The following is a 27,497-nucleotide window of genomic DNA, read 5'->3' on the forward strand; positions in this document are numbered from 1 at the left end:
GGATCTGACCATTTAGTCTTCTGAATCAATCTAATTGTCTAGTCCTCTAGACCAGATTTCTCCTGTTCCACACAAGAATTGCATGAGAAATTATATTAAATCCTTTCTTAAAATATAGATAAACTGTTTTTATAGTATTTTCTTGATATATTAGCTTAGCAACTGTCAAAAATAAAGGAAATGAGGTAAGTCTAGAATGTTCCGGGGTTTTTTTTCTAAATGTATACTATGTCTCAGAATTTTGTCAAGAATTAAAGTAAGTTCAGTGATCTATAGTTTTTAGACTCCATTCTTTCCCTATTCTAGAAATTAGAATGTCATTTTTCCCCTCTCTAATTCTGGGGGTTTTGTTGTTCATTTATTTCAGTTGTGTCTGTCTATTCATGATCCCAGTTGGGGCTTTCTTGGCAAAGATACTGAAATGGTTTGCCATTTCCTTCTCCAGTTTATTTTACAGATGAGGAAACTGAGGCAAACAAAGTTAAGTGACCTGCTCAGGGTCACACAGCTAGTACCTCTCCAGGGGTACCTCTGCAGCTTTCCAAAAGATTTCAGAGATCACTGACAATAATTCAACAGTAACATTTGTCAGTTCTTTTAGGAATAAGTGGCTCATCACTTTCTCAAATTTCTATACTGAGTTACAAAGAATCTCAGACAAAAGATTCATACTCCATTGGTAGACCCAGAATCAAAGCTTCTTGACAATAGCAATTGTTTTATTGTCCTTCTATGCTCACTTTCTGTGGCCCTTAGTGCATTGACTGGTGTGTAGTAGTTGCTTAATAAATGCTTTTTGATTCATTTCTACCTTGGTTGGACCAGGCAGAGCCTATATCCCATTGTCATTGCCTTAGAAAACCCAGAGTCCTCTGTGTTGAATGATGAAACATCAGAGGAAGAGATCAGTGGTAGATAATGATATTCTGTACCCTGAGGACCAGAAAAGATGTAGTCTTGAATGACAATATGAGTAGTTTAGATCAAATCAGTAATGAAAACAATGGTCCCCAGATATCCTGGACATGTACAAAGTCTCCAGGTGGGTAAACTTGTAAGTGAAAATCAGAGAAAAAAATGCTTGGTTAAACTATGGAATCTCATCAGATCCTAACTGTGATATGGTAGAAAGACTACAAGACACGGTCCCTAAGCGTTTGTGCTCAAATATTGATTCTTCTTTTTACCGTCTGTGTAATATTAGATAATTGATGGCTCCCTGGACCTCAATTTCTTCTCTATATAATGTAACAATTGGATTATATGATTTTTAAGAGCTATCACAAATCTAAATCCTATGGTCCTATGATGGTTACATCTGCTTTCCCTCTGCCCCTAGTCCACAATGCTCTCTGCTATTCATATCCATCCAAGAGAAATGCTGAAGAAAGTATCTCTTCAATGTACAGCCCTAGATCTAATGCTTTGGTGTCCTTCTGTCAGAATAGGGGAAAGAAAATCAATGTCCTTCTGTTATAATAACCTCCCCAGAAGTCTGGCATGGAATTCTGGGATTGAAATAATATATTGGAATACCTGGAGTGAAATAATATAATGTCACATTTCTGTAATGCTTTGTGATTTACAAAACATTTTCCTCCCAATGCCCCTGTGAGGTAGATAATTACAAATAGTTGCCCACATTTCCAAATGAGAAAATCTAAAGTGGAAAGAGATGAAATGCCTCTCAGAACTAGAAGGTTCTTGAGAAATCACCTACTCTAGTCTTATGATTTCATAGGTGGGAGAAACTGAGGATGATCACAATTAAGTGATTTGTTTATCCAAAGTGGCAATATTAGTGATAAACAGAAGAGGCAGTACTAGAACCTGGACTATCACACTACCTCTGGCCTGCATTCATACAAGGTGACTAGGGAAGACTTGTTTCCTATACAGGTAATCCTAGGACTAGATTTCCACTGCCAGGGAGATAAGCTAACTCCATCAAGAGTAGCCAAAGCAATTTGACTTCTGACCTTACTTTGAGGAATGTTGATTGTTGAGCGGATGAAAGAAGAAATTCTTGTACATTTAAAATATTAATGGAAACAATGAAATGATTTAGTGATCTGGTGTCAATGCTAGGCTTCACAGTCATGCCTAGAGTGATATAAAATGAAATTCTAAAAATAAAAACAGTGTCAGCTTCTTTTCCATCTACCATACAACCCTAAAACTCAGATATATTGGTTACCATCTGTTAGAAATCCAGTTAATCATGGTGAAAGCTGGTTAAAAACAATGAGTTATCATTACAGTTGAGAGATGGCTTGTTGATAGGTTAAGCCATACAGGACTATAAGTTTGGTCCTTAGATTCCCCTCCCCCTTCCCTATAATACTTTTTTAAACCATTCCCTCTAGTACTTTCTCTTCAAAATGAAACTGAGGCAATACTATATATTTGGTGTGTCCTGAAAGGGAATGAGCATGTACTTCCCTACAGGAATATGAACCCAAAGTTGGCATTGTCCTGCCCCACTACCCCATCCCCCCACAAAGTAAATAACAGATCTTTGGAGCTGGGACTTAGGCAATTAATTGTTTAACCAACACTTCAGCCACTTAGCTTATGAGGATGGCCAGTGCCCTAAAACAAGTAGAGAAGGACTGTATTAACAATGATGGGAAGGGAAAGAGGGGAATCTCTTTCACTGAAGTAGGATCTTCTACCCCAGAGACCAAGTTAAGAATAAATGTGTAGCCCCCTGAACCAATTCTAAACCTAGGTAGGAGATATAGTTCTGCCTTTGCACATGAATAGCAAAGACTTCTGGTTGCATGAGGAAGATCCCTCAGGCTTAATAGAACTAGGCTTTCTAGAGAAGCAGAATGGTACAAAGAGGGCTAGATTTACAATAGGAGGTACTTCATTTAAATCCTCTTTAAATGCATTTTTCCAGGACTTGCTATTCAAAATGTCCATCAAATATCCAAAATATATCACAATATCCATATGACCTTGGGCAAAATACTTTGTCTCTCTGGGTCAGTTTCCTTATCTGTAAAATAAGGAGGTGAAACTGAATAATCTCAAGATTCCCTTCCAGTTCTAAATCTATGATTATATGATATGAACCAGTCTTGACCCTTTAAGGCCTAGAGAGTTCTCCCTCCCACCAAGACTGCACTCAAAGGTCTGAACTGCCTAGGATGGAAGGCACAACCAGTTAGACAAGATCTTTTGGAGCAGCACATCCTTTGGAACTGTCCTTGGTTCTGAAACTGGCTGCTGTAGTAACCTCTGTGTTGTTTCTGAAAGATTACTATCTTTTAAACTAACTCTAGAGAGGCCTATCACTTAATTACCACTCCACATCACTATTTAGCATAAAGATCTCTTAGTTATTTAGTAAATTCATCACTTGGCACCTTTTTACTTAGTAAAGCATTTAATTAGTATTTAATTACTGGAAGTGGTGATCAACTACTGACTGATTCATATCCTTAGTAGCTGAATATTTTATGAAGTAGAACAATGTTGTTAATTATTAATAATTATTTTAGAATAGGAAATAGCTCTCAATTCCCTTTCTCATCCTAAGGCAGTTAAAGCCATTTTTAAAAATATTCTACATGTAATTATTCCTTTGATAGGTTTAGGGATTAACAGCTGAAAGGGAACTTGGAGATCGTCTAACCTAACTCCTTCATGTTACATAGGAGAAATACTTAACCTAGAGCATTAAAATATCTTGGCCAAACATACAAATATATTAACTAGCAGATCTGTGAGTTTAAATCCAGATCTTCTGATTCCAAGTCCATTCATTTTTGACCTTTCAGCATTAGCAGAGGCTTTCTATCTTGGATGCTCTGAGGAAGTTTTTTGATCCTTATCTCAGAGTCATAGCTGCATTGCCTTGGCTGCGTTAATAGGACCAGCCAATCAATACAGGCTGGCCTTGTGGGTGTCATGCATTCATGGAATTCTCAGATTTGTTGGCTTAGAACATATCAGTTTGCACAATGATAACAAGGCCTTGGTGAATCAAGGCACAGTTACCATGATTATAATAGTTTCATTTATAACCCAGAGTGCCAATGTATTCATGTAAAGCAAGGGCTGTACTTTTTCTATGATGACTGTGTTTTGTCTTATGTCCATGATGCCCCTGCCCAGTGTCAAAGGACCTGAGAAACCAAAATTATAATTAGAAGATTGCTTGGTGAACTGAAAACTACAAAATGGGAAGTCATAGGAATTAGAACTAGAAGGAATTTTGGAGATCAAGTTGGATGATTCTGAGGTGTGTTTTATCTATGCCATTATAAAGCCTGATGAATTAGTGCTGCTATCATGCATATCTTTCCATCAAATTGAAATTCTGAATCTGTCAAATACAGTATCTCTCTCTTCTAGATATTGTTGGAGACAAAGATATTCTTGGACCCAGATCTCCTTTTCCTAGGTTCTGTGTAGACCACTATAGGCCCCAACAAATAGGAAATCATGTCATAGACATAGGTCTCTTAGATGTTGTGACACAACCTTTTCACTGGTCTAGCTTCTTGTTATGTTATGTTATGTCATGTTATATATGTGATGCCTCAAGATCTCCACCAACTTTCCACAAAGTCATGTACCATTACATAGGAATAAAAATACAGATTCATAAGGAAAGCCACCAGTGAAACCACATTTTTCAGAGCTGTCTTACTTTACCACCAACAAGTCTCACTGGGCTCTTTTGTTTTCCCTTCTGACAGTCCATTTGGTTATGCAATGAGAAACCCAGTTTAGAAAAATGATCCCAAAAGGGTGGATTCATTTCACTTTTATAATCTGGATACTGACAGAAGCTGGTGCCCTCATCAGGGTTATTAGCAACAGCTGCTTCCATTCTGCTCTACAGATCAGTTGCCCAGTCATCATAATTGTTGGAACATATGGAATAAATTGACCTCTGTGGATGTGACAAATCTTAAGAGTTCAACCTTCTATTCTCAAGTTGCTGAAAGAGTTTAATATTGGCAGACTATCAGAGGGGTTTCATTGTTGTTCCTTTATCCTAATGTTTGCATGGGCCAAACATAAATTTAAATAGCTTTAGCTAACTGTACTGGGTTCATAGTCAATGAATGACTGGAGTTTTGCATGTCTTTGTAGTTCATTGTTGTTGCTTTTAGAAATATCAGAAGAGGAGAGCCATCTTCAGGAGTCACTTCTCTTTGATTATTTGCTTTGGGATAAATTACTAAACTTCTTCCTTCTCCCATTTACCCCCAATGGGAATATGCAGAATGTTATCTGCCTTTTTGTGAGCATTTGATGAAAAGAATCAGTTATTTAAAAATGATTTTCCAGAGTATCTTGGCCACATTTAAAACTAGCAGACTGTGATAAAGGGAACTCTACACTCCCCAAGTGATGGCAATGGCATTTCATGCACATGTTCTTCTTATATTGAAATTGACTTCTTCCAAAAGGGTGCACATTTTTATTAGTTATTTTAGTCACTGCTGGCAAAATTTTTGCAAGAGTCAGCCTTAATAGGCTAATCTTTCACCTAGGAGATGGTTATCTACCTGAGAGCCAGTGTGGCTTCAGAAAGAGCCAAGCAACAGTTGATATGGTGTTTGCTGCCTGACAACTCCAGGAAAACAATGCCCTCATGCTTTCCCAGTCATCAATGGCACGAAGCAGGCCTGTGTGCTTACTCACATGCTTTTTAGCATATTTTCAGCAATGTTGTCAGACAACTTTAATAAAATGAAAGTGACATCAAGGTCAGCTACCACACTGACAGCAAATTATTTAACTTGAAAAGGCTACAAGCCAGGACTAAAGTGGAGGGAGAGTTGGCACATGACTTTTTGTTCATAGAATATTGAGTATTCAATGCAGCCTCTGAGGATGAGACGAAACAAAATATGGAACAATTATCTGCTGTTTGTGCTAATTTTGGCCTAACAATTAACACCAAGAAGACAAAGATTCCCCACTAGCCAGCGTCACACCATTTGTTTGTGGAAACATCAGTCACAGCAAGCAGAGAAATTTTGTATGTTGTGGATAAGTTCATTTTCTTTGGCAGCATACTTTCCAAGGATGTTCACATAGATGATGAGGTTGGCACACACATTGTCAGAACCAATTCAGTGTTTGGGAGTCTTCAAACAAAAGCATGAAAGAGGAGAGATATAAAAGGTATTAGACTGCCTAGCAAACTGAAGATCTACAGAGCTACTGTGTTGACTTCATTATTGAATGCCTGTGAAACCTGGACAGTCTACCAGCACCACACCAGAAACTTAAATTGCTTCCATGCTAATTGTCTAAGGAAGATTCTGCAGATCACCTGGCAAGATAAAGTACTAGACATTGAGGTCCTATCTAGAGTTGAATTGTCAAGCATTAAAACTCTACTGCAGAGAGTGTAGCTCTGATAGTCTGACTACATTGTTTTCATGCTAAACATGTTTGCCTGAAAAACTATTTTGTGGAGAATTCACATAAGGCAAGTGCTCGTATGTGTGTGTGCATGTGTGTATATATGTTCGTCCTTCATTGCCAAAGACCATGCCATCAGAGAAATAATGACATGACTTGCACTTTGTTTTGAGTGAGGGAAGGCTGTACAGGTCACCAGCCTCACTTCTCCCTCCAGAGCCATCTGAATCCAGTGAGCAGATATTCATCAGGATGACTGGAGATGACCCAGAATGAGGCAATTGACATTAAGTGACTTGCCCAAGGTCACACAGCTAGTGAGTGTCAAGTGTCTGAGGTGAGATTTGAACTCAGGTCCTCCTGACTCCTGCACTGGTGCTCTATCCACTGCACCACCTAGCTGCCCTGCTTTAAGTCAATAAATGATGCAAGGATACTCTCAAGGTCTCTTTGAAGAACTCTGGAATTAATTATAAGACATAGGAGACGCTGGCACAGGAACATCCAACATGGTATGCTCACATCAAAGAAGGCACTGTGGTCTACCAGTGAAGCAGAACTTCAGTAGCTCAAAAGAAATATGAAGTGTACAATTTAGAAACATCTCCTTTCCAAATGTTCATATGAACTATTTGTGCCCAACCTGGGGCAGAGCTTTCAAAGTTCATATTGGTCTGATCACCCACAATCAGACACGGTGTACCTGGACCCCAACATAGTGATGTCATTTTGGTCCTTTTTAAGAAAGAACCACAGCATTTAACCAACTTTTTCATTGTTTCTTTCTTATATGTCAGTGAGAGATATATGATAGGGTTTTCAAGTTTGAACATAACAGAAGGTGGGATGGCTAAATACTACACAGAAGGACAGAACCAGGATTCCAAAAGAAGCTGAAAGACTGACATGTTGAATTGAAGCCAAATGACATATCCTTCTTTTGGCAGTTTAGAAGCAATACCTTATCTAAATTTTATCTCCATTGGTGCTTAGTTTGTGTTTAATAAATGTTGTTTTAATTTGTTTCATGTGGATACACATACTGATCAAATCAAAATCTTTCCATTCTTTTTCATCCTATACAAATGTGATCCATATCTTTCCATAAATCCTCAATTTGTGTACCATCCAATAAGATGAAAGTCATTCTTTGGTTTTTTAATGTCTTAGTAGAATCATTATAACACTTGAACAGACCATATGCTGTCTTTCATTACCATGGCATGACTGACCTACCATTTATGTCTCCGATGATATCTTTTAGACCACTTTTCATATGCAGTCTATTACTGGGAACACACTGAGGCCTTCCTGCATCTTTTCATTGTCTTTTCAGTTGCTTGTGATGTTGCTAAGCTCTTAGTATTGCATGATGCACAGTCATGTGAATCACTGGCATAATTGTTGAATTGCTGAAAAAAAAGATGGATATTTTGTGCAGAAAACAATTTGGGATCATTGAAAACACTGAAGTTCCCCAAAAGCCATCTAGTCTGACTTATCCTTCTTATTCAATTCTAGACCCCACTTATTTTCCATGTGTGCACTAACAGACTAATTATAGGGGCTGCCCATCCAACTTCTTGCCATAATCCTGACAATATACATGTTCATTTCATTTCTTTTCCTATGTTGATAGAGAAATGAATTTCTTTGGTATTGGTGTGGCTTTCACTAAGGGGATCTTAGAGTGTTATAGAGTTATTAATACAATTAATGCAATTAATACAATGCCATCTGCAAATAAATACCTTTGGAGAGCCTCAACATCAATAGCAAATCCTCTTGCTTGGTGCAATTAACATTTAATGGGGATAAACATAAAGTTGTAACTTAGGTTGAAAAACTATATTATCAGAGAAGAGACATGCCCACAAAGAACAGCTCAAGGGAGAAAGATCTAGAGGCTTCAGTGAATGAAATGTTTAATAAAACAGTAGTATGAGATGGCAACCAAAAAAGTTAACACAATCTCGATGTGCATTAATAGAAATATAGTGTCCATAATGGGAGTTTTGATAGTCCTATTATACTTCACTCTGATTAAGCAGCAGCTGGAGGAGTATGCTCAGTTTTGGGAATTACACGTTGAAAAAGACATTGATAGACTGGAGTATTTCTATAAGATGGCAAACAATATGCTGAAGGGCTTGAAGCCATGACTTGATCAAAGGAATTGGGGATATTAAGGCTGGAGAAGAGAAGACTTAGGATGAATAGAAGGAAAGGAAAAGTTCATTGTCTTAAAGTATTTTAATGACTATCATGTAGAAAAAGGATTAAACTTGTTCTGTTTGGCCTTTGGGGGCAAGACCAGGAACAATAAGTGAAAATTGCAAGGTAGATTTTAGTTCATGATAATGAGCTTCCTACAGTTCAAGCTGTCTGCTAAGAGAATGGACTGACTTATGAAACAAGAAGTTCCCTGTCCTTGAAGGTATTTAAGTAAACCCTAAATTTCCACTTGCTGAGGTGATAGTAGTTGTTATTTATACATGAGGTAGGGAGTTTGACCAGCTAGATAGCCTGTGGGTTTCTGTCTAACTCTTTGGTTCTTTCATTTTATTGTTAAGCAACAGTTTTTGCAAAATTTATCAGAAGTATAGCTGGTTCATTGACACAGGAAATATGAAGGAATAGAGAAAGAGAGAAGAAAGAAAGGAGACAGAAGGAGAAAGAGGGAGAAAGGAGAGGAAGGAGGGAGAGAGAGAGAGAGATGGGAGGACTGTTTGTGTGTGTGTGTGTGTGTGTGTGTGTGTGTGTGTGTGTGAGAGAGAGAGAGAGACAGAGAGAGAGAGACAGAGACAGAGACAGAGACAGAGACAGAAACAGAGACAGAGAGAAAGACAGAGACAGAGAATATAAGCACATACAAGTGGCTTGATCAGTATGAGACATTTTAAATTCCTTTTCTGTCTCCCACAGTACATCATCTAGTTGAAGACTATTTAGTTTGTGCTGTAATACACCTATAAACCCAAATTCTAAGCTAATGCTGCAAATGGCAGCCCCCAGAGCACTAGAGCAATGCCAATCTCAGGCATTCCCGAGTCTCTCTTTGGAGTTGACAGGAAGCTGACAACCTTTACTCAGGGAGAGACAAATTGGATGGGGATGTAATTAAAACCATCAGCGGTACTCCTCAGGAAGCAAGGAATTCTGAGCAAAGGCAGCTTATCGCTTTACACACTTGCCAAGGCTAATAGAATTAAACTCGAAAACAAAGATGCTGCTTCTGTCATTTCAAAGCTGGAAATTATTGGGGGACATGAAAAAACAACTTTGAAAAGGAACAGTTCTGCATGCTTATCAGTGAGGGGGCAGTTGGGTTTGGTGGTTGACTCTTGGTTTTCTTGCTGCCAGAAATCATTTCTTCTTCCTCAGGTTTCCTGCCCACCCCTATGTTGAGGCCTCTAATTACAAAAAAAAAACAAACCTAAGTTTGTTTTTTTTTTCAAAATTACTTTCCCCTTTCTCTTTGTGTCTTTAGCTATTAGGAAAGACCAGCAACAAAGCTGTCTTCTCCCTGGTTCTTTATCATACCTTTCCCAGATGGTATAAGTTATGAAGCTAAAATGGGTAGCGTTTTCTCCATTTTGTACTTACTCATTTTTCTCTTAATAGTCTAGCCTGCTAAATTTGAGGTGGCAACATGCATTTTTCTTTGCATTTCCTCAACTCATTTTACTAGCAATTAAAAGGGCTGGAAAAATATGTGAGTATAGAATCTTGGAATTAGACCGAATCTTAAAGGCAGCTAGGTGGCACAATGGATAGACTTCTGGCCTTGGAGTCAGGAAGACCTGAGTTCAATTCCTGCCTCAGACACTTACTAGCTATGTGACTCCGGGCAAGTCACTTCACCTCTCAGCCTCAGTTTCCTCATCTGTAAAATGTAAATAATGCGATAGCATATAATGCACATTACAAGCCTTAACAGGCGATATAAATCCTAACTATGATGACAAGGAAGAGGAAAGGGAGCAACATAACATGGCATAAAAAGTGTAACATAAAGTTCAAATCACTCTTGACACTCCCTGAGTGATTTCAGATACAATTATTTCATTGTTCTGTGCCTTAATTTTCTCATCTATAAAATGAGAGAGATGACTGATTGCTAAAATCCTCAATTCTAACTGACTGTTCACTATATTTAGTCCAACCTTCCACCTCATTCAGAAATTCCTGCTATAGTATTCCTGACGGGAGGCTACCATCTCTACTTGAGTTTTCCAAGTGGTTTGGACCTGATTGCATCAAAAGTTGTCCATTACAAACTTCTGTAGTGAGAAAGTTCTGCTTTATACTGAGCTGAAATCTGTTACCCTGCAACTTTTATTCATTAGTCATAGTACTACCGTCTGGAGCAATGAAAAATAAATGTCATCTTCCTTCTAAATAAAATCTTTTCATTTATTTGAAGACAACTATCATATATTTCCTATTCCTTTCTTATCCAAATAAAAAATATCCCAAATGTCTTTGATTGATCTTCATGGGAGATGACTTCCAGATTCCTGGTCTTCTTCCTCAAAACATGCATCTAATTTATTAGGAGGCAGAAGCATCTATCTCCCTCATTCATGGTCATCTCTACCCCAGAGCATCCCTTTATCTCTAGACTCTTTTCTATATGAAATCTCATTTTCATCTTTCCTCACTAGTTCCTTTTCTGTTTTAAAAGAAGAGATGTCCAAGACCATACTTCGATCCTGGTGTTGTCCCTATCTCCTTCTACCTCCTCTGGGACCTTACTTCCTCAGTCATGTCTTTTCTTATGCGCATCTTCATTGTTTCCCTCTCCACTGTTTCCTCTCAACATACTTGAGTCTACTTTGGCTTGGGGAAAAAAATTTTCCCCTTGAACCTGATAAGCCCTGTAGGCTAATATTCGCTCCTTCCTTACTTTTATCACCATATCTAATATCAAAAGGGTTGTCTAACTTTTCTGATTCTCCCTTAATCACTGGCTCCTTAAACCCTTTAAATCTGACTCTGTCCCTTCCCCTTAATTTTAACATGGAGAATTTGCACATAGTTGGTACTCAATAAATATTTGTTATCCGATCATGTCACTCACCTGCTCAAGATGGTTAAATGGCTCCCTGTTGTGTCTAGGATAAAATCCAAACTCCTCTGTCTGTCATTTAAAGTCCTTCATGATCCAGCTACAACTTTATCTTTCCATACTGATCCCATATTATCTCTGCTCATGTAGCCACTGCTTATTTGACTGTAGTGCTTGATATACCTTGGGAAGACCATTTCATCTCCCATCTCTCTGCCTTAGCATAGGTTATTCCCCATTACTGGAATACTTCCATTTGGAGAATCCTTAGCTTCCTTCAAAGAATAACTCAGATACAGCCTCCTGCAGATTTTCCTGATTCCCCCAGTTATTAAAATACTATCCCTCCAATTGCTCTGCACGTATTTTATATATGTTTATCTCTGTGCATGTTATAATTGGAGGGTAGGGACTGTTTTGTTTTTTAACAAAAAATGATTATTAATCTCTAAGTACTCAGTGCTTACTAGGATCTTAATTAATATGTGTTGAGCTGAAGTCATAAATATACCGTTTACCCTAGAATCTTGGGTTCTTTAGCACAAATATCTGAAAAATTAAATCAGATTTTCAGACTGTGTAGCAAATCTGAATGGATTCATATCCACATAGGTTTTCCTAAATTTTATTAGACTTTTTCATAAGTAAAAGTCACTTTCCCTCTTTATATTGATTTTACATTTATAGACCTATATTGTCAATACTAATCTTGGTACAGGAAAAAAACAACAAAATACACAAAACTATCTAATTTGGAATGATTGGTTGCCAAACATTTGGTTAGTATTTAGTTGGTCCTAAAAACTTTTCATAAATAGTCTTTGAAAGTTACAAAACTTTTTAATGTCTTCTCTGCCTTAGAATACCATAATTTTCTAGTTAGAACTCACCTCTTTCCTTCTCTGATTTTTTCCACCAATTAAAAACCTCCATAAAATCAGTTGTTTTCTATCATATCAATTCAACAAGAAAAGCTCCAAATGAGTCATTTGTTTTCAATTTTCAACTGCTTATGGTGATATCATGTAGATTTTACCTTTCATTTCCATCAGTTCATGCTTATTACCTTACCAGTAATTCATGCTTTGTATGTATTGTGTCTGAAGACCAAAACTGAGGCAATACAGGGAACAGGGAATATCATTTATTAGGATCCTGTCTGTAGGTCTATGGTGAATTATCTTATTATTTTTAGCTTAAATGGGACCCTGTCTTTTCTTGACAACTGTTACTGGGTAGAAGTTTTTGAATGAAGCTGGGCTTGGTAGAAAATGCCATTTGTTTGCTGGAGAGAGAATTAGATGTGCATTGACAAGGTCTGGGTTTCAATCTTAATTATGCTCCTTCCCACCTTTACCTCTATGGAATTCATTTTTCTTATCTATAAGATGCCCTGTGGTGTTGGTCTCAACAATCTCGACAAAATTCATTTCTAGGTCTAATGCTTTATGACCCTTTGAAACTCATGTTCATTGCTTACACATGTTGAGCTCAGAATCTTTTCTGATGATTGAGAAGTAATAACTAAATATGCTAAGGAGAAATCAGTGAACAGATACAAATGATAACAATTATCAGTAGGAATGTCATGATGCATTTGCTAACAGCTGTTATCTGTTTACAGATATTAGCCCAAATCAAATCCTAGCTGTGACACATAGCATGTAACAATTCATAATTGCTATCAGATTTTGACCTTTTTATTTAAGAATTTGCAAGAATTTCTCATATGCTACACAGTAATGAACGCTTTGTTTTCAAATGGAAAAAAAATGTATCCATTGTACTATAAGGAGTATCTGCTTAGAGAAGTTCCACATGTAAGGTAACTAGGCATAAGTGGGAATTCTAGCATCTGAGACAAATTTAAAGGGGTGGAATATGTGAATGCAGGAATATGTGGCTCGATCATCCCCAAGACAGTCCACCCTGTGCCCCCTTCCAAGGGAGACAGTCATGCTATGGATATGGGAAGGCTTGGTGCAGTGATGGCAGTCCAGAGTAAAAAGGTAACCTCTAAAAAAGGTCTAAAAAATCTCTAAAAACCTACATTTATCACTGTGGGGAAAAATGCTAGTAACTGATGCCGAATACATAATCTATCTTGACTTATTCCTAAAATTGGATCCTTGCCTTCTCTGACAATGTCAGGCCCAGTGCTTAGGGAGGATGACATGATTTTAACTGCTGACAGAGAGAAGGAAGAATGTTTCAGTTTCTACATTGCTTCTATCTTTCCCAGCCAGAAGAACGACCTTCATACCAGAGAAGGAAATAATATGAGAACTTCCAGTCATTTAAAATGATTCCAAATAGCAGTGCAAGACAGACTGCATACTAGAAAGACGTTATCTCAGAGTGACTGTAAGCAATCTTTGTGAAATCAGAACAGATAGGAGACATACCAGAAGAACTAAATTCATTTCAAGGCTTGCATCCTAGGTGTTACTCTGAGTCCAGTTTGTTTCTTCCTTTGTGTTTCTGACTCACATTGGTCGATTTCTGTCTGTGGTGTAGAAAAGGATTTAGGACCAAGTCCAGAGTTGACTAATTGATTAGGTTTGAAAACCAGTGATGCAAACTGAGCCTAGGCTAATCTGAGTGGCCTCATACCTGAGAGGCCCCCCACTACTCCAACTCCTCTGCCTACTCACCACAAGGATACGCTACTATGGTACATAAAGAGAACCTCTAGATTTTGGTGACCTATATGGTCAGAGAAATTCAAAATATTATTATTCAGTAAAGTGATGCTATCCATAAAAGGAAAACTGAACATTGCTGAAAATTAAGGATTTTGGTGACAAGAAAAGTGATTAATGGACAGTCCAAAGGCTGGCTGGTTTGAGCTACATTTTATGAGCAACCTGTGTTTTCCGTATGCCCTTGTTGAATTAGCAATAGAACTACACATTAGGTTTAAAACTCCCTCTTGGATAGGGACATCATAACGTTTTTTAATTGGGGCTGATAAAAAACATAGCACCACTTGTAGGTTCCTGAAAGAAGTGAGTTGTGAAATTGGGTTTTCATTAAACCTAATGGTGGAAAATTAAGCATAGAGCGTCTACTGGAAATGGTCCAAGATTGAAAAGGTGTCTTTTCTACATTACAGGAGGTTAATAAGAGGATAGGTGAAATATAAAACATTGGAGAAAGGCCTCCAATGAGGTGAATTAATCAACCTTGAAATTCCTTTCATTCAGAAACCTCATACTGTCCTTCATTAGTGCTGGCATCATTGTCATTAGACATGTTTTTAGCTTTTGCTCTAAAATTCCAAATGTGGTTTTTGTTCCATTTACCATGATATTTTTGACATTGAATATCTATGATAATAGCTGGCACTTACAAAACATTTTTAGGTTTACAAAGTAATTTCCATGGATATGTTCATTTGAATCTCCCAATAACCCAGAGAGGTAAGCAGAGCAAATGTTTTCATCCCTATGGAATAGATGAGGATATGGAAGCTCAAAGAGTAAAGGGGACTTTCCCATAGTCACATGGGTAATCAGTGTCAGGTACAGGATTCAGCTCCCAATTTGTCTTCATCACAACTACGCCACATATAGGAAAGTGTTTGATATATTCACACTTTGACTTTGGAAACATTAAGCATTTCATAGTAATCTTCATGAGTTTCTCATCACAGGAAAATGGCCAAGATAATAACTGGAGATAATGATATACAAGAATCTGTTTATGTAACTAGGGATTAACCTACATCCCAAAGAATTTAGAGCGGACAAGATCATTCTGTCAAATATTTAAAGAATTGTCATGTGAGACAGTTTTTTTTCTGCTTGACTCCAACAATTATTAGAAGCTAAAGAGAGACAAACACTCCCATTCAAACTGATACAAAAGTGCAATGAGATGAAGGTAGTAGGTTCTGCTTCCCTTGAGGTCTTAAAGAAGTTGGATGATCATTTGTGAGGGCTGTTGTACTTTTGACCTTGATGTTCTCTGAGGGGCCATTATAGCAGCAACAATAACACTTTACATTTATATAGTTCTCTAAGGTTTTCAAAGCTGTGTGTGTGTATGTATGCATGTATGTAGGTAGGTATGTATATATGTATAAAATCTCATTTGATCCTCCACAAGACTTGGATAATAATTAAATATATGTGGTAAGGGAGAGTGAAAAGTCAAGGATGATTTGAGCTTAAGTAATTAGAAGAATGGTGGTACCCTTGAAAGAAATGGGAAAATTAAGAAGAAGAGTGAGTTATCAAAAAAAGATATTCAGATCTGTTTTAGACATGCTATGCTTGAGGTGTTTTCAGTATATGCAATTGGAAATGGTTAATAGGTAGTTGTTTTTGCAAGACTAGTGCCCAAGAAAGAAACTAAGTTTGGAAATGAAGATCTGGGAATCCTATGCATAGATCATTAGAGAGAGACAGTACACAGAGAGAAGAAAAGAGATTCTGAGATAGAAATTGGTGTTATATTTGATCTTTGGGAGTAGAACATGAATAATGATCCAGCAAAGGAGATGGAGAAGGATCAGTAAGAGAAATAAGACAGAGCAGTGTCATGAAAATCCAGAGAGGAGAGAGTATCTGGGAAAAGGGAGGAGTCACCAGTGTCAGATATTACAAGTAAGTCAGGAAGGATAAGCTCTGAGAAAGGACCCTTGAATTTGGCAATTAATAGATCACTGATGACTTCAGAGAGATTTGTTTCAGTTTAGCGACAAAGGTAGAATCAGAGTGCAAGAGGCTAAAAAGGGCATGAGAAGTAAATAAGTGAAAGCATTGAGTAAAGGCACGTTTTACCACCTAGGAGTCTGGCTATGAAAGGGAGGAGAATTGTAGGATAATAGACTGGAAGGACTGTAAAGTTATCATAAAAATATCAGATTGCTATTGTTGTTAATGACATGGACAATATATCCAGAGTTCATCCAATATTTTCTTTATGCCAGTGACAAGTTCTTATCTCTCTTTCCCCTATAATTCTAAAAGAAAGGAAGGACTTTGCAAACATTATTTCATGTGATCTTCACAACAACCTAAGAGGAGGTGCTATTATTATATCTAGTTTGCTATTCAGAAAACAGACGCAAACAGAAATTAAATGATTGGTCCATGGTGACACAACTAGTAAGTGTATGAGGCTGAATATGAACTAAGGCCTTCCTGACTGCAGGCCCAGGTCTACTATGCCATCTAACACCATCAAGAGAAAGAGAGTCTGTACCAGAGGGTCTTAACATATTTTATATCATTGATCCTTTTGGCAGTCTAGTAAACCTAAGGACCCTGTCTCAGAGTAATGTTTTCAACTGCATAATATACATAGAACTACAAAAGAAATCAATTATATCAAAATTCAGTCATTAAAATAATTTTAGAAACAAGATCATAGACCCCAAGTTAAAAACTTTTGCTCTATTCCATTCCGTGTAAATGTGGTCTATTTTCATGATCCTTTCAATCAGGAAGCTCAATCCAATTTATATTGCAAGAAATCAAAGTACTACAGCCTATTCATGGTGTATACCCTTGGAAAAGTATGCACCCTTCACCTGTGCAGATCACAACCATTCAACACCCTCTCTTCCCATGTAATTCTTATTTGTACTTTATATCTCTGTAAATTCTCCATTGCTTTGTAGAAGAGCTAACCAGCAGGCTTGACACATGCCTGTAACTCTTGATCTATTTTATGACTACTCAGTAGTAGAGCTTTCCATGTGGTGTCATTCCTTCTAGCTATGTGATCAGCCCATCTCCTTTTCCACCCCACTTATCCCTCTCACCCATTTCTGCTTATCTTTTACATACTAGAAAAAGAGAATAAATGCTTGATGCTTTATATGAATGCAGTGTTCTTCAGTGTCAAGCTACCTTAATCCTCAAGCCTTCTCTTCCCCCAAACTTTGAAGCACATCAGCATATAGATTTTTTCCAATGTGAGAACAAGCTAAAGGGCTCCCTGAGTTCTGAAAAGCAACTGGAAGAAACAAGTTGAAGGCTTAGCAGAAGCAAAGATTGGGGTTGATCCACTTTCCCATAAGACTGTGTGCAATATTCCTAAGGGAGTTTATATTGATGGACAGGTTTTCATGCTGTGTCATTGATAGATGGGATCCAAAAGGGACCCATCAGATTTGAGACAGTTTTCATCTGTTTCATAAAAACAAAAATGCAGCTCATTCGCATTTTATCATTGTCATTTTGGAAAATACCCCACTTGGTACTATATAACAAATATTTATCAAGCATCTACCATGCTTAATTTTTCTAGTTTTGGGACATGCAAAAATAGACCTTGCTCTCCAGGAGCTTACAAATCTAAGGTGGTGGGGAGAGGAAATATACATATACATGTAGCATAGCATTATAGATAGAGTGCTTAACTTAGAGCCAGCAAGACCTGGGTTTAGATTCTGCCTCAAAAACTCAGTAGGCATGATACCATGGATGGGTAAGTTGCTTGCCCTCTTAGAGCCTCATTTTCCACATCTGCAAAATGGGAATAGTGTCTGTAGTATCTCCTTCACAGAGTGATTTTAAGGATAAAACCAAGTAGTAAATGCAGAGTGGTTTACTAGCTTTAAAATACTATAAAATTATTTTTTATTATTACGTGAATAACTATGATGGAAGAAAACAATGAGATAAGTGCAAAGATACAGGTAAGTGATTTGAAATGGATAAGGCTAGGAGGAGTGACATCTGATTTGGGCCTTAAAGGAAGAAAGAAACATCAGTAGGTGAAAAAGAGGATGTGAGAGGACCATTCTAGACACATGATAACATGAGCAAACTTCTAGAGAAAGAAAACAGTAGGACTAGAATGGAGTATTGTTGACCTTTGCTCGAATATACACTGCCAGAAGAGAAGTAGTATGAAATGTTTGAAAAGTGGGTTAGAACCAGATCATGGGGAATGGGAGGGGAGAGAGATGTTCTCAGGAACTTGTACTTTATTCAGTAAGCAATTAGGAGTCACTGAAGATTTTTGAGTAGAAAGATGTGTTAAATAGGAAGACTACTTAACTAGAAGGGTAATTTAGTTCAGAGTTTACCTATAGGTAGAAAGAAGCATTTGAGGGTTATTTGTGTAATCTAGGTGAGAAAAGAAGAAGGCCCTTACTAGAGTGGTGGCGGTAAGGAGAGGGAAGAGGAAATCGGTGTGATAGATAATATTGCTCCATGCTCATACACACCCTCCAAATAGAAAGGACCTAGGGTCTTCACATTCCGAAGTCCACCACTTGCATTCTTGCATCTTTATTGGTCAGTCTGTTTCAGCTGCCCCAAGCCTCTCTGACAGATTACCCTGAAATACTTCATTGATATGTCATCCCCCTAGGCTGCCTCGGGAAAATGTAACACTGCTCTGTTGATTTCCAAGGTCAGTTTCTGCCAAGCTGCCCAAGCAATGGGAAAAGAAAAAAAGTCAAGGACAAAGGGGAGAAACAGCTAGTGGGTGACAGTTTGCCTTGCCTTCCTCTCTCTGAAACAGGCAGCAGCCGTGGAGAATTGGCTCAGCCCACCCTGACCATCCAGACCCATCCATACAGGACTTGTGAGCCGGTAGAAATGTCTTACCCCCGGGACCAGTTCCAACCTGCGATCCGCGTAGCAGACCTATTGCAGCACATCACACAGATGAAGCGGGGTCAAGGCTATGGGTTCAAGGAGGAGTATGAGGTGAGAAACCAGGGGAGGGAAATGGGAGGGAGAGGAGGAAAGCTTCTTTTCTTAATGTCAGTCAGACTGAGGAGGCTGATTTATCTGCCACCATTCTAAGAAAAAGGTAGTTCACTTTAGAGGTGTTACACCTCAATGACTGTATGTGTACAACATTCTGGATGTTGCCCCAGATATAGACCGTGAAGACTTCTTAAAGCAAACATCATTCAATTGGAACTGGAGTTTAATGAAATCTAGTCTAGATTGAGTTGACTTCTTTGTTTGCCTTTAAATATTTTATTAATGCTCTTTTTTAAAACATCTCTCCCTTCCCAGTGACTCCCCCACTCAACAGAACCCTGCCTTGTAACCAAGAAGTATACTTAAGCAAAACCATCCAGCAGATTGGTGTATACTTCACCGTGCATCTGTTGGCTACCACTTCTATGCAAAGAAATGGGAGACTTGCTTCACTATCAGCCCTGTCACAATTAGGCATAGCATTGTTCAAAGTTCAAATGTTTTTCCGTGTTGTTTTCTTTAAATTATTGCTTCACCCTGTTTATTAAATAAATGCTTACTAGAGACAGCAGTGGAAAGTACACGGAATTTGGAATCAGGGGCTCTGGGGTCATAGCCTGCCTTTGTCACTGCTCCTGGTGTAACTTTGGGTAAGTCATGTTACTTCTCTGCAGCCTCCTCTGTGAAGTGAGGGGGTTGGCATAGATGCCCTTGAAGGTCTCTTTCAGCTCTAAGTCTGTGGACTTGTGAACTTAAATAGAATGGCACAGCTAAAGATGAAAGAAAAGTGGACTGGGAGCCAGCAGCCACCTCAGTCCTGGTCCTGGTTCTGCTGCTAACCAAGTCAAATCCTCTCTCTGGACCTTGGCTTCATATGTTGGGGGAAAAATGAGATTAAACTGAGTGATGTTAAAGGTTTTTCTAAGAGCAAACAACCTCATGCTAAGTAACAGAAGGCTAGATTGAACCCAGCACAAAGCCTGAATATTGCTTTTTAAATTTCTAATTTTTATCTTTTTGTTTTTCCATTGCCTCCATTTCTGAATATATACCTACCTGTTTCCCTGCCCAGCAAGCCATTCCCTATAACAGAAAAAAGAAGAGGGAGGCAGGGGAAGAAAATTCAGCAAAACCAACATATCAAACAAGTTTTGTGGTATATACAATGTTCCTCACTCAGAAGCCTCCACTTCTTCAAAGAAGGGAGAAAAGGAGGTACTTTCATGAATATTGCTTTTAAAAATCCACAAAATCTTCTGACATTACTTCCTTGTTGCCTGAGTACAAAATGGCCCTGAGGATATGGAGAAGGAAAGAGATTTGATGGGTAGATCACCAGTTATCCTCGAAGTCTGTCTCTGTCATGTATCCTCTCCTGGTAGAGCTCAGTAAATCTCCTTTTGTTAGCTATTGAAAAAAATCCATAAAATCAACAACTTGTTGGCATTTATCCCAATTTCCTAAAAAACTGAAGGCAAGAAAAAAACATTATAGTTAATTGAGACTCTAATCTAATAAGATTTGACTGGAAGAAATTGGGTCCCTCCTTTCTAGAAGCATTCAGATGTCACCAACCATCCTCAATTCATATGTAAATATCACACACATATTATGCATTCAGATACAAGCATGAATATGCCTTGAATGGAATTGCTGCACAGTTCACTTTGTAGAATGACTCCAGTAAACATTATTTTTTAACATTACAGTTGCCTTATAAATATATGCAAACCACCTCCTCCCCTCTTCTTCAAAGAAATGGGGAAGCAATGAGTGTGAAAAATGTTGCAAATAACATCAGAAGTCATCTCTGTGGTGCTTGGCTTTGCTTAATTGTTTTTCTTCATTACAAGGGAAAGCTAGCTTGTAAGGGGGGTGCTGGAGAGACGAGTATATCCAATACGGACTAGGATATTAAAAAATGTCATCAACAAAGCTTTTAAAATAAAATAAAATGCTCCCTTTGAAGGGAAGAGAGTAGAATCTGCAAGCTATAGGCAAATGAGTATTACTTCCAATCCTGGCAAATTCTAGGACATGCTATTAAAGGGATAGCCAGTGACCATCTAGGAGAGAAAATGGTAATCATCAGGAGCCCACATGATTTCAGCAAGATCTGGTCATGTCAGCCTAACCTCATTTCTATTTTTGACACAAATTTGCCAGACTGGTAGTCCAGGGCATTGCTTTAGCTGTGATTTACCTAGATTTTAGCAAAGCATTTGACAATACTGTCCTCCTCTTAGATATAAAATGAAAAGATGTAGTTAGATGGATTCTAAACTGTTGACAGCTGGACCCAAATAATAGTCATCAATCATCTGAAGGTCAGTATGGAAGGTCTCTAGCACAGTCCTCTTCCTCCGGACTGGGTTGGACTCTATGCTACTTGACATATTTACCTGTGACTTGAATAAAGGTGCCAATGGCTGGCATGTTTATCAGATTTGCAAAGAGCTCAAAGGTAGAAAGAATAAGCACATTGAGTGACAGGGTCCAGATCCGCAGAAGTCTTAATGAGCTGGAATGCTAACCTAAATCGAATAAGATGAAATGTAAAAGGGATAAATGTCAAGTCTTATACTTGGGTTCAAAAACTCAACTTCACAAATACAAGGTGAAAGATGAATTGCTGGAAAGTTCATTCAAAAAAATCTTGAGGTTTTCAAGAAATACAAGCTCAGTGTGTCAGAAGTGTGGTCTACAAGTCAAAAGAGCTCATGAAGCATTAGGCAACAAGACTAGGAAAGTGCCAGTCACATTCTGTTTGATGCTGGCCGAACCACATAGGAAGCCCTGTGTACATTAATGGGTGCCATGTTTTACAAAGTAGAAAATCATCTGAGGGAAAGCAAATGTGATGGGGAAGAGGCAGCAGATCATACCATTAAAGATGTTTAACCTGGAGCAAGCAAACAAGTGAGCGCTTTCTATGTGCCAAGCACTGAGGTACAAATACAAGCAAAAAGATGGTCCTTGCTCTCAAGAATCTTACACTCTAATTGGAGAAGACGACACATGAAAAGGGGCTGAAAAGTGTGGGAGGAGAACTGGAAGGGAGGAAGGTACCCTGGAATGGGCATAGTGTCAAAGTCCAAAAGAGTTAGAAGCACAGCAGTGAAGGGAATGAAATGTGGTTGGCCTAAGCCTGTTTTCAAAATGGAGGCATCAGGAGGAAACTCATCAATAGGAGAGGGGGGCCAGTATGGTGAAGGGATGTTTCAGGGTCAGAAGGCAGTTGAGACATGGTAGTGAGTCTAAGAGTCAGAATCACAGGAAGAAAATTAAGTATGGCAGGTCAGAGAAGATATAGAATTTAGATAGAGCATTATAACTATGTTCAAGTCTTCACGGGATTGAATTTTGGAAGAATCTAATCTAGACCCCATAATATAGAACTAGTAGTAGTATTAATGTATGGAAATGGAATTCACACATTTAAGCATGATTGAAGAAGAAAAAACAAAAATGCTTCCTATTAGAACTATCCAAAAGTGAGATAGGTTATTTGAGGGGGTAGTGTTTCCCCTTCACTGTAAATGCTCAAGTAGAGAGTGGATGAACACTTAGTCTTTTTATATATGGACTGAATTCTCACCAACCCAAAAGGAAATTTTTGTTGAGGTCATACTAGACTTCCTTTAAAGTCTTTTACAAATCTAAAGTCGATCAAATTCAACTCAACATGTATTGAGTCCCTATTATACCTAAAGAATTGTACTGGGTCAGGAATGGGGGATGAGAGAGGGATACAAAGAAAAATAATTAAACCATCACTGCACACAAGGAGCTGACATTGTGCTATTGGGTTGCAACCTGTATACAAATAACTGTAATATAAGGATCATTGATCTAGGGCTGGAATGGATGTTAGAGTTTACTTAATCCAAACCCCTCATTTTGTGAATGAAGTATAGTGATTTGTCTACACAGGTAGTAAGAAGTAGAGATAGGATAGTCAGAATACCTTGCCTTGGCCCTATAATCTAGGCTAATAGGGGCCAATGAGTAGCAAACAGTTATTTTGCCATCCAGGGAAACCTAGCACCTTTCCTGAGTTCTCTTTCCCACCACCACCATGACCCCCCAGACTTTACATAATCCTAATCACACCACTAAAATTCTATGATCCTATAAAATTATGGAAGCCTTCTGAAGCGCAGACCGCTAGAGTCACATAGACTCCTAGAAAGTCACAGCTATAAGGCATCTTCCTTTAACAGAGAAGCAACTAGATACTCAGTGAGGTGCCTAAGAGCACAGAGCTGATCTAGGACTACAATCCAGGTCTCCTGATTCCCAGGCTAGCATACCTGTCTGTTCTGCTATTACCAGACAGTAATAGCATTAGGAAAACATTAGCCCTCTCTAGCCCAAGAAGCAGAAAGAGGGGTGACAAGGGCTCTCCAAAGTAGAGGAGATGAAAAGTAAGGAATAAAAAAGGAGAGGTGAGGGAGGCAATGAGAAAGGGGCTTTATGATGGAGGGATAAGAGGGAGTGAGAATTGGTAATGAGGCGAACTCGGTTCCAGGCAGTCTGTAATTGTAATGAATGAAACAAGCGCGGCAGGGTGGCCATAAGGTAATATGTTATTACAGCTCCATTAAAACTATTTAAAGAAGCCAGGAACAGCTGCGAGAAATATGATGTAACTTAATGAAGGGAAAACATTTGCTCATTTTTCAGCACTGGAAGAGCATGTTCTATGGTTAAGGTTATGAAGGCAGCTATCTCACTTAATCATCCTTCAGGGGCATGTTGGTGTACTTATGATGCTATATTGTCTAGAAATGGAAATTATTCAGTAGCTGAGCTGGAAAAGTTCTTCATGATCACATAGCACAACCTCATTTTATAGATAGATAAACTGAGGACCAAAGTAGTAAATTGACTAACCCATAGCCACATGATGAATTAGCAGAAGACCTTGAGACTAGAACTGAGGTCTCCTGGATCTCAGATCATGCTACCAGTCTGTGCCACACTTTGTGTTGTGGGAATATTTTGGTCACCAAGCAGTCATCCTTTGCATGGCCCATAGTCAACGGATGATGCACCTTTCTGTCTCCTCCTCAATTTGTCTTCCATGTGGATAGCAGAGTCCTAGAATTTCAAGAGTAAAAAGAATTTAGTCTTACTTTTTCATTTTACAGATGACTAAAACTTAGAGGAAATATTTTGCTTAGTGGCAGAATTAGGGGTGGAACTTGGTCCTCCTGACTCTAAATCTACTGCTCATTTCTCTACATCAAGAGTTCTTAAGTTAGCATTCCCAGATTCCCAAGCTGTCTGGCAAGGCTTTGGAGAACTATCTTCCCATTGAGTGAATCTCTCTCCAAGCAACAGGATGATATAGGTGAGAGAGTCCTAGACCTGGAGGTAGAAAGACTGGTTCAAATCCTGACTCAGATACTTCTGACCTTTATGACCTTGGACAAGTCACTTAGTACTTTCTCTTGTCTTCGGTTCCTTGTCTACAAAATGAGAAGTTTGGACTAAATGTCTATTAAGGTCACTTCTAGCTATAAATTTATTAATCACTGTTAATAAGAAAAGATTCCTTTTTATTAACAGAACTGTCAAGATCAGCAAGAAAGAGAGTAGGACAGAAATTGAAGAGAGCCTCAAACCAAACATTACAGTACACCTATGTTTGGAGGGCAGAAGATGGATGGTTGTAACATAAAGGAAAATAGGTGGAGTCAGACAGCTAGGAGGAAAGTCAACAGGATCATGGAAGCTAATCAATGAGCTTGTCCAGCTATAATGTGTGTTGAGCAGTTCTAATAGCTACAGAGACAAGCGAGAAAGCAGAGAGGATTGAGACTGATAAAAGACAACTATATGCCAATGAAAAAGTCATTGGTAATATTGGGAGAGAGCAGCTTCAGTAGGGTGGGGCTACTAGAAGCCTGACTGCAAGAGACTGACAAGTAATTTAGGGTTAGGAAAGGAAATCAGCAAGAATAGACAACCCAGCTGGGCACCATAATCCCTACCACTGGGGTGAGGGAGCTTTTCAGATCTTCTGAACTCAGGAGTTCTATGCTGTAGAGGGTTAAGTTGATTGAGTGTTCACACAAAGTTTAGTATTTATATTGTGAGTCCCTGGGAGTAGAAGGCTATCATGTTGCCTAAGGAAGGATGTAGTAGCCCAGATCAGAAATGGATCGGGTCAAAACTCCCATGTTAATTAGAGTAGGATTGAGCCCATGCGGTAGCCTTCTGCTTCCTGTCTGGGTGAAATAGTCTTTTTTTTTAAGTCAATAACTTTAATTGTTTAATGATAAAAGGAAGGGAAGATATCTGATAATACCTTAAGATGGAAGGATTAAGTGTTGCAGATGACAACTCTGAATCACAGGGGTAAGGAAAGCAGGATATGAGAGTTTTTACCCATAAAATGGGAGAAGAGCCAGCTGGTCAGAGATGCTCCTTTTCAGGATCCTATGATGCCTAAATGAAGCACCTGCATAAGGAGAAACTGATCACTCCAAACATCAAATATCTGGGAGTTCATATAAGACATATGAGTCAGCAAATACTTGTTGATATTCCCTAGGTCCCTACTGAATTTACCCACAAGCCAGTAATGTGATAAGTGTGGATAGTAAAAAGGAACACCTTCAAGAAGCTCACATGGAAGAAAGAAAATGAAATAGTAAGGTATATACAAGATACATATGGAATAGATGGAAGGACCACCTGGATGGACCAGAAAACCTCTCCTATAGAAAGTGGAATTCGGGCTGAGTCTTGACAGAAGCCAGGAACCTAAGAGGTAGAAGTGAGGAGGAAGAACCTTCTAGGCATGGGGAATAGCCATGCAAAAGCATGTGTATGGGAGATGAAGTGTTGTATTCTAGGTAGCACAATGACTGGTTCACCCAAATCCCTCAGACTTTCATTGAAAGGTCAATAATAGCCCCCATCCCAAGCCTCTATGGCTTACTGTTTAGCTTTTGATAGCTTAGAATAAGTATAAATAACAATTGTTTTCTGTTATGGTCAGAAATTTTAAAGATTTTCCCTTACCTGATTGATAATTTTATGATGGTAAATTAGGCCATTTTTTGTCTTAGGTCTTTTATATTTATTTATTTTTGGTTTTCAACATTCATTTCCACAAGATTTTGAGTTCCAAATTTTCTTCCATCTCTCTCCTGCCCCCACCTCAAGACACTCTGCATTCTGATTACCCCTTTCCCCAATGTGCCCTCCCTTCTATCATACCCCTCCCTTTCCATATCCCCATCTTCTTTCATTTCTTTTTTTTTAATGTTTAACAATCACTGCCATACAATTGTGATTTTATCCCCCCCACCTACCCCCCACTCCCCCCTTCCCTCCCCACGACTGCATACAATTCTGTATAGATTCTACATATACTTTCCTATTGAGTATATTTTCACTATACTCATGCTATGTAGTCAGACTAAGATAAATGAAAGAAATCGTATAACAAATCAGAACATGATACACAAACACATACACATACACAAACATGATCTGTTACATTATGTGAGTGACTTCCATATTTCTCTCTGAGTGTGGAAGGCATTTTGCCTTGAGAACCACCATTGGGATTTTTTTTTTTTTGTAAGAAGTTCTTGTGTTATTACAAAAAGCTAAGTCTACCAGAAAAAACTCTCACACACTGTGGTCGTTGCTGTGCATAAAGTTCTCCTGGTTCTGCTCCTTTCACTCAGCATCAGGTCGTATAAGTCCTTCCAGGCCTCTCTGAAGTCTTCTTGTTCATCATTTCTTATGGCACAATAGTACTCCATTACATTCATATACCATAATTTATTCAGCCATTCCCCAATTGATGGACATCCCCTTGACTTCCAGTTTTTGGCAACTACAAAAAGTGCTGCTATAAATATTTTTGTACATGTGGGACCCTTTCCCATTTTTATGATCTCTTGGGGATACAGTCCTAGTAGCGATATTGCTGGGTCAAAGGGCATGCACATTTTTGTAGCCCTTTGGGCATAGTTCCAAATTGCTCTCCAGAATGGCTGGATGTGCTCGCAGCTCCACCAACAATGAATTAGTGTTCCAACTCTCCCACATCCTCTCCAGCATTTATCATTTTCTTGTTCTGTCATGTTTGCCAATCTTATAGGTGTGTTGTGGTACCTCAGAGTTGTTTTGATTTGCATCTCTCTAACCAATAGTGATTTAGAGCATTTTTTCATATGATTATAGATAGCTTTAATTTCTTCTTCTGAAAATTGCCTGTTCATATCCTTTGACCATTTATCAATTGGGGAATGACTTGTATGATTATACATATGGGTCAGTTCTCTATATATTCTAGAAATGAGGCCTTTATCCCCGAGCTTAGCTGT

General features: G+C 38.5%; 1 protein-coding gene across 5 annotated transcripts in view; it reads left to right on the top strand.

The window, feature by feature from the left end:
• PTPRT (protein tyrosine phosphatase receptor type T) overlaps positions 1 to 27,497 on the top strand; it is a 1,308,680-nt gene that overhangs the window by 1,179,055 nt on the left and 102,128 nt on the right. For all 5 annotated transcript variants that reach the window (XM_072631465.1, XM_072631466.1, XM_072631467.1 and 2 more), the window contains one exon: positions 18,953 to 19,140. In XM_072631465.1, the coding sequence (XP_072487566.1) occupies positions 18,953 to 19,140 (188 nt within the window). The remainder of the gene's footprint in view (positions 1 to 18,952; positions 19,141 to 27,497) is intronic.

Source organism: Notamacropus eugenii, chromosome 1 (genome assembly GCF_028372415.1).
Source record: "Notamacropus eugenii isolate mMacEug1 chromosome 1, mMacEug1.pri_v2, whole genome shotgun sequence".
Taxonomy (NCBI): Eukaryota; Metazoa; Chordata; class Mammalia; order Diprotodontia; family Macropodidae; genus Notamacropus; species Notamacropus eugenii.